This window comes from Sinohyriopsis cumingii, unplaced genomic scaffold (genome assembly GCF_028554795.1).
Source record: "Sinohyriopsis cumingii isolate HCF-2022 unplaced genomic scaffold, ASM2855479v2 utg001460l, whole genome shotgun sequence".
Taxonomy (NCBI): domain Eukaryota; kingdom Metazoa; phylum Mollusca; class Bivalvia; order Unionida; family Unionidae; genus Sinohyriopsis; species Sinohyriopsis cumingii.
This window is the reverse complement of record NW_028316002.1, coordinates 1,937,494-1,953,616: the sequence shown is the minus strand read 5'-3', so window position 1 is coordinate 1,953,616 and position 16,123 is coordinate 1,937,494. Positions and strand designations below refer to the sequence as shown.

At 32.7% G+C, this 16,123-nt stretch overlaps 1 protein-coding gene across 3 annotated transcripts in view; it reads left to right on the top strand.

The window, feature by feature from the left end:
• Nucleotides 1-15,476, top strand: part of LOC149772480 (ATP-dependent RNA helicase DHX58-like) — a 92,124-nt gene extending 76,648 nt beyond the window's left edge. For all 3 annotated transcript variants that reach the window (XM_089947774.1, XM_089947773.1, XM_089947772.1), the window contains exon 17: nucleotides 5,066-15,476. In XM_089947774.1, the coding sequence (XP_089803900.1) occupies nucleotides 5,066-5,679 (614 nt within the window). In that variant the 3' untranslated portion in view covers nucleotides 5,680-15,476. The remainder of the gene's footprint in view (nucleotides 1-5,065) is intronic.
• Nucleotides 15,477-16,123: the final 647 nt, after the last annotated feature.

Here is a 16,123-nt window from a genome sequence, read left to right as displayed (position 1 = left end):
ATATATAATAAGTCTGTGAGTGATGTCTTTGTATCTTATTAAATCATTTGTCTGTGGAGGTATGATATGTAATAAGTCTGTGAGTGAGGTCTTTGTATCTTATTAAATCATTTGTCTGTGGAGGTATGATATGTAATAAGTCTGTGAGTGATGTCTCTGTATCTTATTAAATCATTTGTCTGTGGAGGTATGATATATAATAACTCTTTGAGTGATGTCTTTGTATCTTATTAAATCATTTGTCTGTGGAGGTATGATATATAATAAGTCTGTGAGTGATGTCTCTGTATCTTATTAAATCATTTGTCTGTGGAGGTATGATATGTAATAACTCTGTGAGTGATGTCTTTGTATCTTATTAAATCATTTGTCTGTGGAGGTATGATATATAATAACTCTGTGAGTGATGTCTTTGTATCTTATTAAATCATTTGTCTGTGGAGGTATGATATATAATAACTCTTTGAGTGATGTCTCTGTATCTTATTAAATCATTTGTCTGTGGAGGTATGATATATAATAACTCTGTGAGTGATGTCTTTGTATCTTATTAAATCATTTGTCTGTGGAGGTATGATATATAATAACTCTTTGAGTGATGTCTCTGTATCTTATTAAATCATTTGTCTGTGGAGGTATGATATATAATAACTCTTTGAGTGATGTCTCTGTATCTTATTAAATCATTTGTCTGTGGAGGTATGATATATAATAACTCTGTGAGTGATGTCTTTGTATCTTATTAAATCATTTGTCTGTGGAGGTATGATATATAATAACTCTGTGAGTGATGTCTTTGTATCTTATTAAATCATTTGTCTGTGGAGGTATGATATATAATAAGTCTGTGAGTGATGTCTCTGTATCTTATTAACCCTTTACCTCATAGAGCATAGTGACAAAGTGCAGCACGCTATAAATAGAACACCTGTTACCTAGCAGACCGCATCCGCATAGGCATGCCTGTGAATTGTTAAGCAATGTAGTGGTGTTACGTTTAACAGCAGTTTTAACCATTTTACATTTTAGGTAGACATCTATTATATATGGAAAAATTGAAGAGTAAAGTCCGATTGTTATAGCTGTGTACTTATTTTTCATGGAAGAATATTCTATGTGTTTCAAAATCTTGAGAGAACTCGTTCACCGTCATGTCCGTGAGACCGCGTGACCGACCGTAGCTGCCATTTCCCATACTCGAAATTTACATGTTTTTCGTCTGCGTCTACATCACTAAGTCATCTGAATTTGATAATCAATAAAAACTAATTGCTGCTTACATAAATATCAGAGCCTTTACCTTAGTTACTGAATCTTTCGTGGTTGTGATTCTACTCGTGAAAACTTCATAAGTACTGAATGAAATCCTGCCTGTGAACTGTTAAGCAATTTAGTGTATGTTACGTTTAACAACAATTTTAACCATTTTACATTTTTGGTACACATATATTATATGTGGACAAATTTAAGAATAATGTCTGATTGTTATAGCTGTGTAATTATTTTCCACAGAAGAATTTTTTTTATGTACTTCAAAATCTTGAGAGAACTCGTTCACCGTCATGTCTGTGAGGCCGCGTGACCAACCGTAGCTGCCATTTCCGATACTCGAAATTTACAAGGTTTTCATGTGCGTCTATATCACTAAGTCATCTGAATTTGATAATTTATAAAAACTAATTGCTGCCTACATTAATATCAGAGCCTTTACCTAATTTATTGAATCTTCCGTGGTTGTTATTCTAATCATGAAAACTTCGTACGTACTGAATGAAATCTGCGGCTGCCATTTTGGAGAGTGGAGATTACGACCCAGTTACTTTAAATAGCAGATATCGACCAGTGCATGAATAGCGACCACGTGATCTGACGTAATTGTCATTCGCAGAAATGAATGTAGTATGTAATAGGGGGGTTTTCCCCGAAGGTGGCGCTACGAAAACTAGCTCAAAATGGCTGATGTTTACAGCAGGCGTCAAAAGGCGCTTCTATGCGAATCTTGCAGAGGCGTCAAAAGGCGCTTCCATGCGAATGGAGTAGAGGCGTCCAAAGACGCTTGTATGAGGTAAAGGGTTAAATCATTTGTCTGTGGAGGTATGATATGTAATAACTCTGTGAGTGATGTCTCTGTATCTTATTAAATCATTTGTCTGTGGAGGTATGATATGTAATAACTCTGTGAGTGATGTCTTTGTATCTTATTAAATCATTTGTCTGTGGAGGTATGATATATAATAACTCTGTGAGTGATGTCTTTGTATCTTATTAAATCATTTGTCTGTGGAGGTATGATATGTAATAAGTCTGTGAGTGATGTCTCTGTATCTTATTAAATCATTTGTCTGTGGATGTATGATATATAATAAGTCTGTGAGTGATGTCTCTGTATCTTATTAAATCATTTGTCTTTGGAGGTATGATATGTAATAACTCTGTGAGTGATGTCTTTGTATCTTATTAAATCATTTGTCTGTGGAGAGGTATGATATATAATAACTCTGTGAGTGATGTCTCTGTATCTTATTAAATCATTTGTCTGTGGAGGTATGATATATATAATAACTATGTGAGTGATGTCTTTGTATCTTATTAAATCATTTGTCTGTGGAGGTATGATATGTAATAACTCTGTGAGTGATGTCTCTGTATCTTATTAAATCATTTGTCTGTGGAGGTATGATATGTAATAACTCTGTGAGTGATGTCTTTGTATCTTATTAAATCATTTGTCTGTGGAGGTATGATATGTAATAACTCTGTGGGTGATGTCTTTGTATCTTATTAAATCATTTGTCTGTGGAGGTATGATATGTAATAAGTCTGTGAGTGATGTCTCTGTATCTTATTAAATCATTTGTCTGTGGAGGTATGATATGTAATAACTCTGTGAGTGATGTCTTTGTATCTTATTAAATCATTTGTCTGTGGAGGTATGATATATAATAACTATGTGAGTGATGTCTTTGTATCTTATTAAATCATTTGTCTGTGGAGGTATGATATGTAATAAGTCTGTGAGTGATGTCTCTGTATCTTATTAAATCATTTGTCTGTGGAGGTATGATATATAATAAGTCTGTGAGTGATGTCTCTGTATCTTATTAAATCATTTGTCTGTGGAGGTATGATATGTAATAACTCTGTGAGTGATGTCTTTGTATCTTATTAAATCATTTGTCTGTGGAGAGGTATGATATATAATAACTGTGAGTGATGTCTCTGTATCTTATTAAATCATTTGTCTGTGGAGGTATGATATATATAATAACTATGTGAGTGATGTCTTTGTATCTTATTAAATCACTTGTCTGTGGAGGTATGATATATAATAACTCTGTGAGTGATGTCTCTGTATCTTATTAAATCATTTGTCTGTGGAGGTATGATATGTAATAATTCTGTGAGTGATGTCTTTGTATCTTATTAAATCATTTGTCTGTGGAGGTATGATATATAATAAGTCTGTGAGTGATGTCTTTGTATCTTATTAAATCATTTGTCTGTGGAGGTATGATATATAATAAGTCTGTGAGTGATGTCTCTGTATCTTATTAAATCATTTGTCTGTGGAGGTATGATATGTAATAACTCTTTGAGTGATGTCTTTGTATCTTATTAAATCATTTGTCTGTGGAGGTATGATATGTAATAAGTCTGTGAGTGATGTCTCTGTATCTTATTAAATCATTTGTCTGTAGATGTATGATATATAATAACTCTGTGAGTGATGTCTCTGTATCTTATTAAATCATTTGTCTGTGGAGGTATGATATGTAATAACTCTGTGAGTGATGTCTCTGTATCTTATTAAATCATTTGTCTGTGGAGGTATGATATATATAATAACTATGTGAGTGATGTCTTTGTATCTTATTAAATCATTTGTCTGTGGAGGTATGATATATATAATAACTATGTGAGTGATGTCTTTGTATCTTATTAAATCATTTGTCTGTGGAGGTATGATATATAATAAGTCTGTGAGTGATGTCTCTGTATCTTATTAAATCATTTGTCTGTGGAGGTATGATATGTAATAACTCTGTGAGTGATGTCTCTGTATCTTATTAAATCATTTGTCTGTGGAGGTATGATATATATAATAACTATGTGAGTGATGTCTTTGTATCTTATTAAATCATTTGTCTGTGGAGGTATGATATATATAATAACTATGTGAGTGATGTCTCTGTATCTTATTAAATCATTTGTCTGTGGAGGTATGATATATAATAAGTCTGTGAATGATGTCTTTGTCCATTTTATCTAATTAAATTATTTGTCTGTTTGTTTTTCCAGATGATGAGGCTGCAAATGAATGTTTAATCATTGTTTTTTCTAGTGGTTTTGTAACAAATATTTTCAAGTAGCTTTGGTGATTTTCTAAAGCAAGATTTACACTTCTGCAATATGAATCTGGTCATATTTAAGAAATAAAAGTTTTTGTTTATCTAGATGTACATTTAATATTATTTTGTGGGAAGGAATAATTAAGATTCAGCAGGACTTGTACATTTCTTAATCTACTAGTTCTTCTGGTTACTAAGGTATATATATATATATGTTAAATTCTAGACTTGGTAATGTAATTGTAATTTGAATTGAATGTTTGGGTACAGCACATTATATATAATAATGGGTAAGTAGTGTAACATGGAGGGTTGAAGCAATTCACCATTTCAGGAGGTTTCTTTATGTACATTAAGTTAAATATGACTCCCTATTTATGGTCAGCCTTACATTGGCATTTTATCACATATTTTTACAAGAATCTTTTCTGCTTAATATGAAAAAATAAATTTTATTTAGGTACCATTTTGTTATATCAATTAAATTTTTTAATTAAAACCTGTTTTTGCCAAAAAGAAATGATCTTTATAAATAAAATTTGAAGAATAAGACAAAACTTGTGTCTGAATTCCGCATACTTGGTACAGATTGTCTGACTTTGACTAAGCAGTTGTCAACAAAGGGATGTAACACTTACCAAAGTAGTTAATCACAAGCTGTGATGTTGTTTTAATACATGGAGATAAGTAAATGTAAAGAGGTACATATTTTGCAGGTCGTGGAAGAAAGAAGGGTGGCAAGAACATTGTGATGGGATATGAGAAGACATTGGATGTGGACAAACTAAGTACTTATAAGGGGGCCATGATGTATCGAGCCATGGAGTCCATCAAGAAAATTGATCCAAGATCACTGCAGAGGAAAATCAAGCTGTTCCAAAAGGAGGAAATAAGCAAACAAGAGTTCCGTGATAGAGTTCTGGAGAAACAAATCTGCATGAAGAAGAAGGGTCAGTTTAAATTGTGCTGCTACAAATGTTCTGTTGAAGTCATCGATGGCGAGGATTTGCGTGTTTTAAAAGGCACGTATCATGTTGTCATTGATAAGGAGTTCAAAACTCTAATAGTCACAAAGCCTCATAAGAAACCCAATGAAAGGAAAATAGAAGGTCTTCAAAAAGCAGAAAAGATATATTGTAAGAAGTGTGGTATGGACTGGGGTATTTATTTTATTTACAATACACTTCCCTTGCCCACCATCAAGTGTGAATCATTCAAAATTCGCAACACAGAGAATGGAAAGATTTCCACTTACAAAAAATGGCTTAACGTGCCATTTGTCATTGAGGCTTGTGAACTTTCAGAGATGACAGATCTACTGGAGGAATGAAAACTTACATTGAACCTCCCAATTAATTTCACAAACTGTTTGCTTCATAGAGTCTTTTTTTACCATTTAGGCTGTCACTATATATGTGTGCCTATTAGCCACACATCACAATGCTATAAATAGAACACCTGTTACCTAAATGACTTGATGCACATAGGCCTGCCTGTAAAATCTAGATTTTTTATTTTTTGTACATATTTGTTTTTTATTGTCAGGTTTAAGAATAAACTCTGGTCTTTATAGCTGTATCATTATTTTTCATGGAAGAATTTTATATATGCTTTAAAATCTTGATAGAACTTGTTTAACATCAGGTCATTGAAGCTGTGTGACCAGCCATAGCTGGTCTTTCTCAGTCTAAAATTCTGCAGGTTCTTTGTCTGTCTTCATCACTAAATCATCCAAATTTGATAAATTATCAAAAATTAGCATTGTCTACATCAACGTCAGGCCTATATCTGACTAGTTGAAGCCTTCATAGTCAATTCTAATCATCCATGCATGAAAGTGCTGAATGAAATAATTGACCTCCATTTTGGAGAGTGCAGAATCCAACTCTGTTACCTTAAATAGTAGATTATGACTAGGTCTTAAATACCAATCCTGTGATGTGATATTATGGTCATTTACCACAATGGCAGTAGTTTCTAATGGGGGTTTCCATGAAGGTGTCATGAAAACCAGCTCAGAACGGCTGATATTTACTGCAGGCATGCAAATACACTTCTTTGTGGATGGTGCAGAGGCATCCAAGCATGCTTGTATGTGAATTGGATTGAGGCATCTAATAGCACTTCCATGAGAATGGAGTAAGGGTGTCAAAGGGAGCTTACATGAGCTAAAGTGTTATAATTCAACTGAAAATGGTTGTGAATTGGTAGGTGGCCTGATTTCATATAAGTTTGTTAATTGGCAAAATAAATGGAAATGAACAAGTGTGGCTGTTGTTAGTGGGTGGTTTTCATTTGGTATTGTAAAAATTGCAACTTTTAATGTAATCATCAATTTGCTGATGATAGATGCTGTATTCATTCAGTTAAAAGATGAAAAGATTTATTAAAAATAGCAAATTTCTTACAAGAAAGAAACTCAAATTATACCTAAAAAAAATTTTAATGGTAAAGACCATGCTGCCGATATGAGGTACCAGGATAATCTGAATTTAGTTTATTATTAACTGGCACAAATGCTACAAGGCAAAAATGTTCCAATTATTCAGTTCTTGAAAATTAGTAACTAGATCCACACAGGTAAAATAATGTAAAAAGATAAACTTAAGAACTCCATACAGCTACACTGTATACTTTGATCTGTGCATGTAATCAGGTGATTTTGAAAATAGTCCTGAACTGACCAGCGTGTGGTCCTAACTTTAAGGTAGAAGTATGACTTGTTTATAATAATTTTTACAGACGTAAACCTCAACTAACCTTTTTGAACTAGCCACTTTGCATATTATCTTTGTTTCTAATGTTCCATTCTTGTGTTAAACATTCTACATTATTCTCATTAGCAGCATTAATGAAAAAATTGCATACAATACTGTTACATTGTTGCATTGGCCAGGCCATATAATTTTGAATTTGAGCCTTCAAAAGATAATGAGAAATCTGTATTTATTATCAACCACCATTAATTAGGTACTACCTTAACATAAAAGTGAATTATTAGTGGGTGGTAAAGAGAATACATGTTTATACTGTAAAGTGGGTTTTAAAGAAATTCATCAATCTCATTATGTAGCTGGTAAGGAAACTGATCCATCTCATTATGTGCCTGGTATGGTAACTGATCCATCTCATTAAGTGGTTGGTATGGTAACTGATCCATCTTATTAAGTGGCTGGTATGGAAACTGATCCATCTTATTAAGTGGCTGGTATGGTAACATGCATCTCATTAAGTGGCTGGTATGGTAACTGATGAATCTCATTAAGTGGCTGGTATGATAACTTTTTTGTTTGTTTGTTTTTTGTGGGGTTTAACACCATTTTTCAGCACAATATAGGCTATACATCGTGGCCAGTATTAATGGTGGAGGAAAAACCAAGGAAACCCCTGGAAAGAACCACCGACCCACGAGAAGCTACTGGCAAGCTTTCTCACATACCCACATAGGCCGAACCTGAGACTCAAACCCACGCAGACAGAGATGAGATAGCAGTGATCCATAACAGTGAGCACTTTAGACCACTCGGCCACTCTGGGCCCATGGTATGGTACCTGATCCATCTCATTAAGTGGCTGGTATGGAAAGTCATCCATCTTGTCAAGTGGCTGGTATGGAAAGTGATCCATCTCATTAAGTGGCTGGTATGGAAAGTCATCCATCTTGTTAAGTGACTGGTAAGGAAAGTGATGCATCTCATTAAGTGACTGGTAAGGAAAGTGATGCATCACATTAAGTGACTGGTATGGAAAGTGATCCATCTTGTTAAGTGGCTGGTATGGAAAGTGATCCATCTCATTAAGTGGCTGGTATGGAAAGTGATCCATCTTATTAAGTGGCTGGTATGGGAAGTGATCCATCTTGTTAAGTGACTGGTAAGGAAGCTGATCCATCTCTTTAAGTGGCTGGTATGGAAACTGATCCATCTCAATAAGTGGCTGGTATGGAAATTGATCCATCTCATTAATTGACTGATAAGAAAAGTGATGCATCTCATTAAGTGACTGGTATGGAAACTGATCCATCTTGTTAAGTGGCTGGTAAGGAAAGGGATGCATCTCATTAATTGACTGGTAAGAAAAGTGATGCATCTCATTGAGTGACTGGTAAAGAAAGTGATGCATCTCATTAAGTGACTAGTAAGGAAAGTGATGCATCACATTAAGTGACTGGTATGGAAAGTGATCCATCTTGTTAAGTGGCTGGTATGGAAAGTGATCCATCTCATTAAGTGGCTGATATGGAAAGTGATCCATCTCATTAAGTGGCTGGTATGGAAAGTGATCCATCTTGTTAAGTGACTGGTAAGGAAGCTGATCCATCTCTTTAAGTGGTTGATATGGTAACTGATCCATCTCAATAAGTGGCTGGTATGGAAATTGATCCATCTCATTAATTGACTGATAAGAAAAGTGATGCATCTCATTAAGTGACTGGTATGGAAACTGATCCATCTTGTTAAGTGGCTGGTAAGGAAAGGGATGCATCTCATTAATTGAATGGTAAGAAAAGTGATGCATCTCATTAAGTGACTGGTAAGGAAAGTGATGCATCTCATTAAGTGACTGGTAAGGAAAGTGATCCATCTCAATTAATTCATTCGGCCCCGATCCCATCTGTAGGCGTGGTTTGGTTTCTGCATTCATTGGCCGATCCCGCCTGTAGTTGTGAATTGTTTACTGCATTCAATGGCCGATCCCATCTCCAGGCATGATGAATGTGTGTTAGATACAACGTCTCTGATTGGTTAGAAATGGTTTATTCCAAGAACTAAACAACTATTAAACCAATCAGAAATGATTTTACTTTCATTTGTGGAAATTTGAATTGTTCAGAAGCCAAGGGCTAAAGTTTGAGAGCGGTTTAGCTACACATGTTCTGTTCATGAAAAATCATAAATGATGGCGGACGGAAGAATGATTTTTGATGAGAGCAAAAATGTGGAGTTTCTCGGGTTTGATCTTGAAAATATTGAGCAAGCTGAGGAAAGATATGTTCAGCAGTTGGATACTTTGTGAGATTTAGATTTGGACATAGAAGTTTCTGAGATTGAATCGTCCGAAGATAATGATGCTGACAGCGATGATGACGGAGTTCTTGCGGATAAACGTTGCACATAAGTTTGTAAATACTGAATAAATAAGTTGTAAAAGACTTCGACAAATGGGGAAAAAATTACATCAATGTGTCGGCAAATTCTTTTGAAATAAATGGTGAAAATTTCGTGGATTTTGTTTGGATATAAGAAGAGAAATTAAGTTAAGAGTGAATGCATGTGCACGATATTTTCAAACAGGTAAAAACTAATGGACACAAGCAGCTAGACACAGCTTTGTGCTTCTGTGGCATATCAGCAGAGATACTGAAAACAGTGCTGGGGCCGAATGAGTTAAGTGACTGGTAAGGAAAGTGATGCATCTCATTAAGTGGCTGGTACGGAAATTGATCCATCTCTATTAAGTGACTGGTTTGGAAACTGATCCATCTCTATTAAGTGACTGGTTTGGAAACTGACCCGTCTCTATTAAGTGACTGGTAAGGAAAGTGATCCATCTCATTAAGTGACTGGTAAGGAAAGTGATGCATCTCATTAGTGGTAGTTAAGGAGAGCATCGATGTGTCCCATAGGTGACTGCTTGGAGCATGTATCTTTACATTCAAAACTTTGTGACAAGTTCATATACCAACATTGTGGATATTGATTATACACATCCAATTTTTCTGATATTAATATTTAATTTGATTTTAATATTAATTTGACGGATGATATATGTTTATTATTCGCAAATATAAAATCTTCCATGATTTCTTTATTCAAACTACTCAATCTAGAATTTACTTATTTCACTAGATTTCTTTTCTTTGATGTGTCTTTTATCTGTAGTTTTGTATGAAGAGTGTTAATTGAAAATGCTTGGATATACATGGAAGCATGATAATTTGTCAATACATAGAGTACAGTACTTATAATAATATTTTATTCGTAAATCACCAATTCTTCATTCTATAGATGTTTGTTTACATACCAGTGTTGCTTGTTTAATATGAGGTACGGTAGACACATACTTGTTGTAAACTTCATAACTTTTAAGAATGTCTGAAGTTGTACATTTTGCATCATGTTTTTGTTGTAATGATTGTTATTTTTTTATTATTTTGTTACTCATTTAAAATGGTTTATAAATAACTTGGAATCTTAGAGTTGTTTTGAGGAAGGTTACATTTTTTAATCCCTCATTATTGCTAAGTCAAAAAATTGAAGAATATCAAGCTATATGGAAACTTTCCTGTTTTATATATATATATATATATATATATATATATATATATATATATATATATATATATATATATATATATATATATATATCTTTGACCTGCTATGGTTCACCTCTTAATTGTAACACTTATACTATTGCATGCAACTATTAAAATCACCATAGAAAGTGTTGAACTATATCTGCTTAATTTATTCATAGTTGAAAAACATTTAAAAACTGTCCAAATTTCTTGACAGTTATGCTTTTACTATGTATGTCAAAATATGTATATTTCCTGATGTACATTCATAGTTTGTGCCCTTGAAATAAATACCACATGACAGGATTGGAATGAAACAATTAGGCCAAGGTATAAAACCAATTGTTTATGATGTCTCTATATTAATAATATTTGCATCTGTAATATATTTTATTTCCTTCAAATGCATATTAGCTACAATGAAACACTTATAAGTAATGATAAAAAAATATCAAAGAAAAAATGTGATTAATTTTGTAATAAATTTTTTCTTCAGACTTCTGATACAGTTATCATGTTTATAGATGATGTGAATTTTAAAAGATATTTTTCATGTTATTTATAACAGATGTTTTACCCTTGTATTAAAATATTTCGATGCAAAATTTCATTATGTATAGTTTTCAGTTAGATTCATTATTGCTTATCTGTTATAAGAAGTACATGTTATAGTAACCAAGCTTTTGCATTGACTTTACCATCATAAAAATGTCTGTTATGGGTTTCCTGCTAATAAAAAGGTATTTTAAAAAATGTGAATAGTGGCCCTGACTTGAAGAGTTGACACTCACTCCAGAACCACAAATGTTTGGAAAATATGGCATTAACAAAAAGGGGCAATTCCAGTGTGTTTTCTTTCATTTGGTTCTTAGTAAATATTTAAGTTTTATTTTGTCAAATACTTATTAATCAACAATTACTGTTACTGTCAGTGATACCATCATGATCTCAAAACAGGTGTGCGAGGTCAGGAGAAACAAAAGGCATGAATCAAAGTTAGGACGTTCAACGATATATATATATATATATATATATATATATATATATATATATATATATATATATTCTTTAAATGGTTCTGTGGTACCCTGAAAACTAAAATTGAAAGCTCATATGACAAAAAAGTGGCAAGACTTGCTAATATTAGTATTCTTCCTTACATCTGTCAAGCTTTACCTCTGAATGAACTATTCAGTAATAACAGAATGAAAAATAAATGTATACACCTGTAGTGAAAAATACAGAGATTGTCAGATTTTCATAGGTAATCCTCTCCATCATGAATGTTGCTCACAAAACTAATTTATAAGAAATATTGTATGAGCCCCACCCAGCAATTGCAATGAAAAAGAGACCGTATAACACTTTACAATGTCCACTTTACAGTGTCCAAACTAAATGGTATATTTTCCACTTGAGCACTAACTTTGCAAAATTTAATAATAGGAAGCAGTGAGTACACTGATACCAGTATTAGAATCTTCACTTTGTACAAAATTATATTATTCATACGAAAAGATTTGCGACTGCTCCATGAGATTTTGTATTCATTTACCAATACCAAGTTTTTGCTGTTTTTGGTGGGTTTTTTATTGCATATCATTGGTCACTAGTTTTTGGCTTTGTTATCACATGGTGCTATTTTTGCTTGCAGTCCAGCACTTGCAAAAATTATTTTGCTTCACTTCTTTTGCACATATAAATGATTATTTTTACAATAGATAGGTAATATACTGCTTGCTTGTACATTAGATAGTTAATATAACTAGGTAATTTACCTGATTGCTTGTACAATAGGTAGTTAATATAACTAGGTAATTTACCTGATTGTTTGTACAATAGTTAATTTAACTAGGTAATTTACCTGATTGCTTGTACAATAAATAGTTAATATAACTAGGTAATTTACCTGATTGCTTGTACAATAGATAGTTAATATAACTAGGTAATTTACCTGATTGTTTGTATAATAGATAGGTAATATAAATGATTTTTTAAACGTACAGTAGATAGGTAATATAACTGATTGTTTGTCATATATTTATTTTGTATCTTTGTTTTATACCTACATTTACTTTCATATAATTTTTAATATTTATGGTGGTAATTTGCTTATTTAAGAGACTAACTATTGGGGCTGGTATTTTTTTCAATAAAAATTTTTTTCTCCCAGTTTGTTTTGAAGGAAATATTTAAGCTCTGATTTGTAGATAAGTAAATGAATGATAGCTATTATATTAGTTGGAAAACAAATTCATAAGTTGAATAAGAACAAATCCCAACTCAAAACATAAAGATTTGCTTTTTAATTTGATATTGGTATTGTCATAATATAATTATAGTTCATCATGTTCACATGTTATTTTCTGCTATAAAGTTAAAATATTTTTAAAATACAAATTTATCATTAAAGATGTAAGTTAAGATAGTGCCATGCAACAACACTGAAATATTTCCCTCTGGAAGTACTGATAGTGTGGTAGCTAACAGGAAAAATCAGTATATTAATTTTCTGATGAATTGTTTCATTCCTAGTATTTGTAGCCATGCAATATTCTGTGAGGTGAATTACTACATGGAATACAGATGCTTCCATGACACCCAGATATTATTAATTTTCATGATGTGATACAGGTAAAATAATACTGTGATTTGACGATTTATTATTTATATCTTCTGCATTAACTTGATTTTGCAATTATTTTGTTCTCTTCATGATTGGTGTCTATTGGAGTTTTATTGATTGATGTACATGTCAGCATCAATGATGTTGTTGTTGTTGTTGTAGGGTTTAACGCCATTTTTCAGCACAAGATAGGCCATATATGGCGGCCAGTATAACTGGTGGAGGAAGAACCCTGGAAAACCCAGGAAAGAACCACCGACCCACGAGAAGCTACTGGCAGGCATTCATCAATGATGTAGGCAAGGGTAAATCTTCATATTTATTATCATGGGTATGATTTTGGTTACGTAGATTGAAAAGGTTCAGATTGGTGATTTATCAAGATATATACAAATGGAGACATAATTGGTATCCATGACTGAAATGTGTAGGGCACATTTCATGTTGTCAAATAGCATCTCTGCATACCATTTTGAATTCTTCCAGATATACACAAGGCAGTTTTAATGTGCAGTATGTAGCAACTAAATTCCAAAACCTTTTCATTTATTTCATCTTGATGATAGTGAGGGACTTTAATACTGTCAGATGTTATGTCAACACAAAAATAGTGTATTGAATAATTTTTCATGATCCAAAAACTAAATTTAGTGAAGTATAGTAGCAATAATCAAACACAATTTGAGAATTTGATGGGACCATACCAGGATAATTCAAGGCTCAACATTATATAGAGGGGCTGTATAGTAAGGTAGTACTGTATTCGCAAAACATGCAGAAGGAAATTTAGTGAAAATATTCCTTAGGTTACAGTTATCCAAGTGCATATGGGGGGGTCTGTAGGGGCTCAGGATTATGAACGGTTGGTTTGTTGTGCTTAAAATGGTTATCAGAATGGGGATCTTTCTAGGTTTTTTGGCTAAAATTGTGTCAGTTTGGTTGTAAAGTCAGACTCTTTAAATCCTCTGTAAATCTGTTCAAGTATTCTAAATTCATTTTAAAATAACTGTTTAATTTCATGCATGATTAGCAGGGTACCTGTTCTAATAGAAGGCACTGCTCATTTTGCCTATCATTTATCTAATAATATATATGAGGTTGGTTACTTTTATTGCTTTAAGTTATACAGTACCCCCTTCTTTACAGTGCTACTATGGGAGTCATCAAGTGATGTATATTAATAGTGAGGGAGCCTTATAATGAGAGATGATCTAACAAGGCAGTGTAATAATAATGCATACAACACAGAAATATGGTATTCAGTTGTGCGAAATAACATAATTGGTTCTCATTAACCAGGGACTAATATTAAGTGAAATTCATCAGCAAGAGTAAAATAAAATTCAGATAATTTTAAGAAGTCCTTGACCGTACCTATGCTATAAGAGTAAAATAAAATTCAGATAATTTTAAGAAGTCCTTGACTGTACCTATGCTATAAGAGTAAAATAAAATTCAGATAATTTTAAGAAGTCCTTGACCGTACCTATGCTATAAGAGATGCATTGGTATAATGAGAAGCTCTACAGTGAGGGACTGCTGTACCAAAATAAAATATAAAATGGAATGTTTGAGAAATTTATAATTTATAATGGTAACATATTCATAATTGATCAGTGCTTTCACATGTATATCTCATCAGTTTCCATTTTTAGCTAAGTTTCACCATAATGTAAACTTTTGATTTGAAATTCATGTATGTCTTTTAAATTTCTGGTATGTTATCTTACTCTGTTATGTTATTGGTATTTAAACCCAGACTGCATATAGAAACATACCAGTGCTATGATAATAAAACTGTAATGTACTCGGAGAATGTCTTATCACTTTGTAAGCATGTTGTTTTGCTACAGACAAAACTACAGTCTTCTAATCTGTGTCCCATGAAATTAATTTCATATAAGTTGACAAAATTTTAACCCTTTAAAACTTTTGGATACAGTTATATAATTTTCTTCATTACTGTAAAGTGAAAGTTGTTACTGAAATTTTTTGTTACATTAAGACAGCCCATGAAACCTTCAAACTTGTAGATCCTTTTTGTGGCAGTGATTTGGTTCTTCCCTTTTTAAAGAAACCTGTGTGTTGTGAAAAAGATTATAGTCTGATCATCCATACAATGCTTAAAAAAATTTCTGCATTGACATTTTCTGAATGTTTTTTCTGAGATAATGTGCAGTAAAAACAAATCAAATTGGTTAAAGTTATTTGGTCTCCTATTTGTATAACCTAATTTCACCAGCTCACCATTTTTCTCACTTTCCTTCAATTGTTTAGCTTTACGTTTTTAGAGCATACATTTTATTGTGCTGACAAGCTGTTAAGCACCATACATATATACATACATACATACATACTTGCACACGTACGTACATACATGCATGCATGCATACGTATGTACGTACGTACATATGTGTATACATATGTACATGCCTGCATGCATATTTACATACATACGTACATATATACATAAATACATTCATATTTACATACATATATGTGTGTGTGTGTGTGTGTGTGTGTGTGTGTAGTATGTATGCTGTATCAATGATATACCACAAGATGTTTGAAACAAGTCTTGCAGAGTTTCCTTTTAATGACAAATTTATACGAGTGGTATATCATTGATACAGTTTACACTATACATATATTTTATTTATATCACATACAAATACATATATTTGCCCTTTGAACTGAGTTCAGATTTACATCAAGCAATTGTGTTTTGACTGAGTGAATGAACTCCTCACGTCGCTGCCAAGTGTGTCAACTACAAAATGTAGTTGTATTCCTTTTGTGGCTATTCACAATACCTTTGCATTTTAATAAGTTGATTGTTTTCTTTTCTGA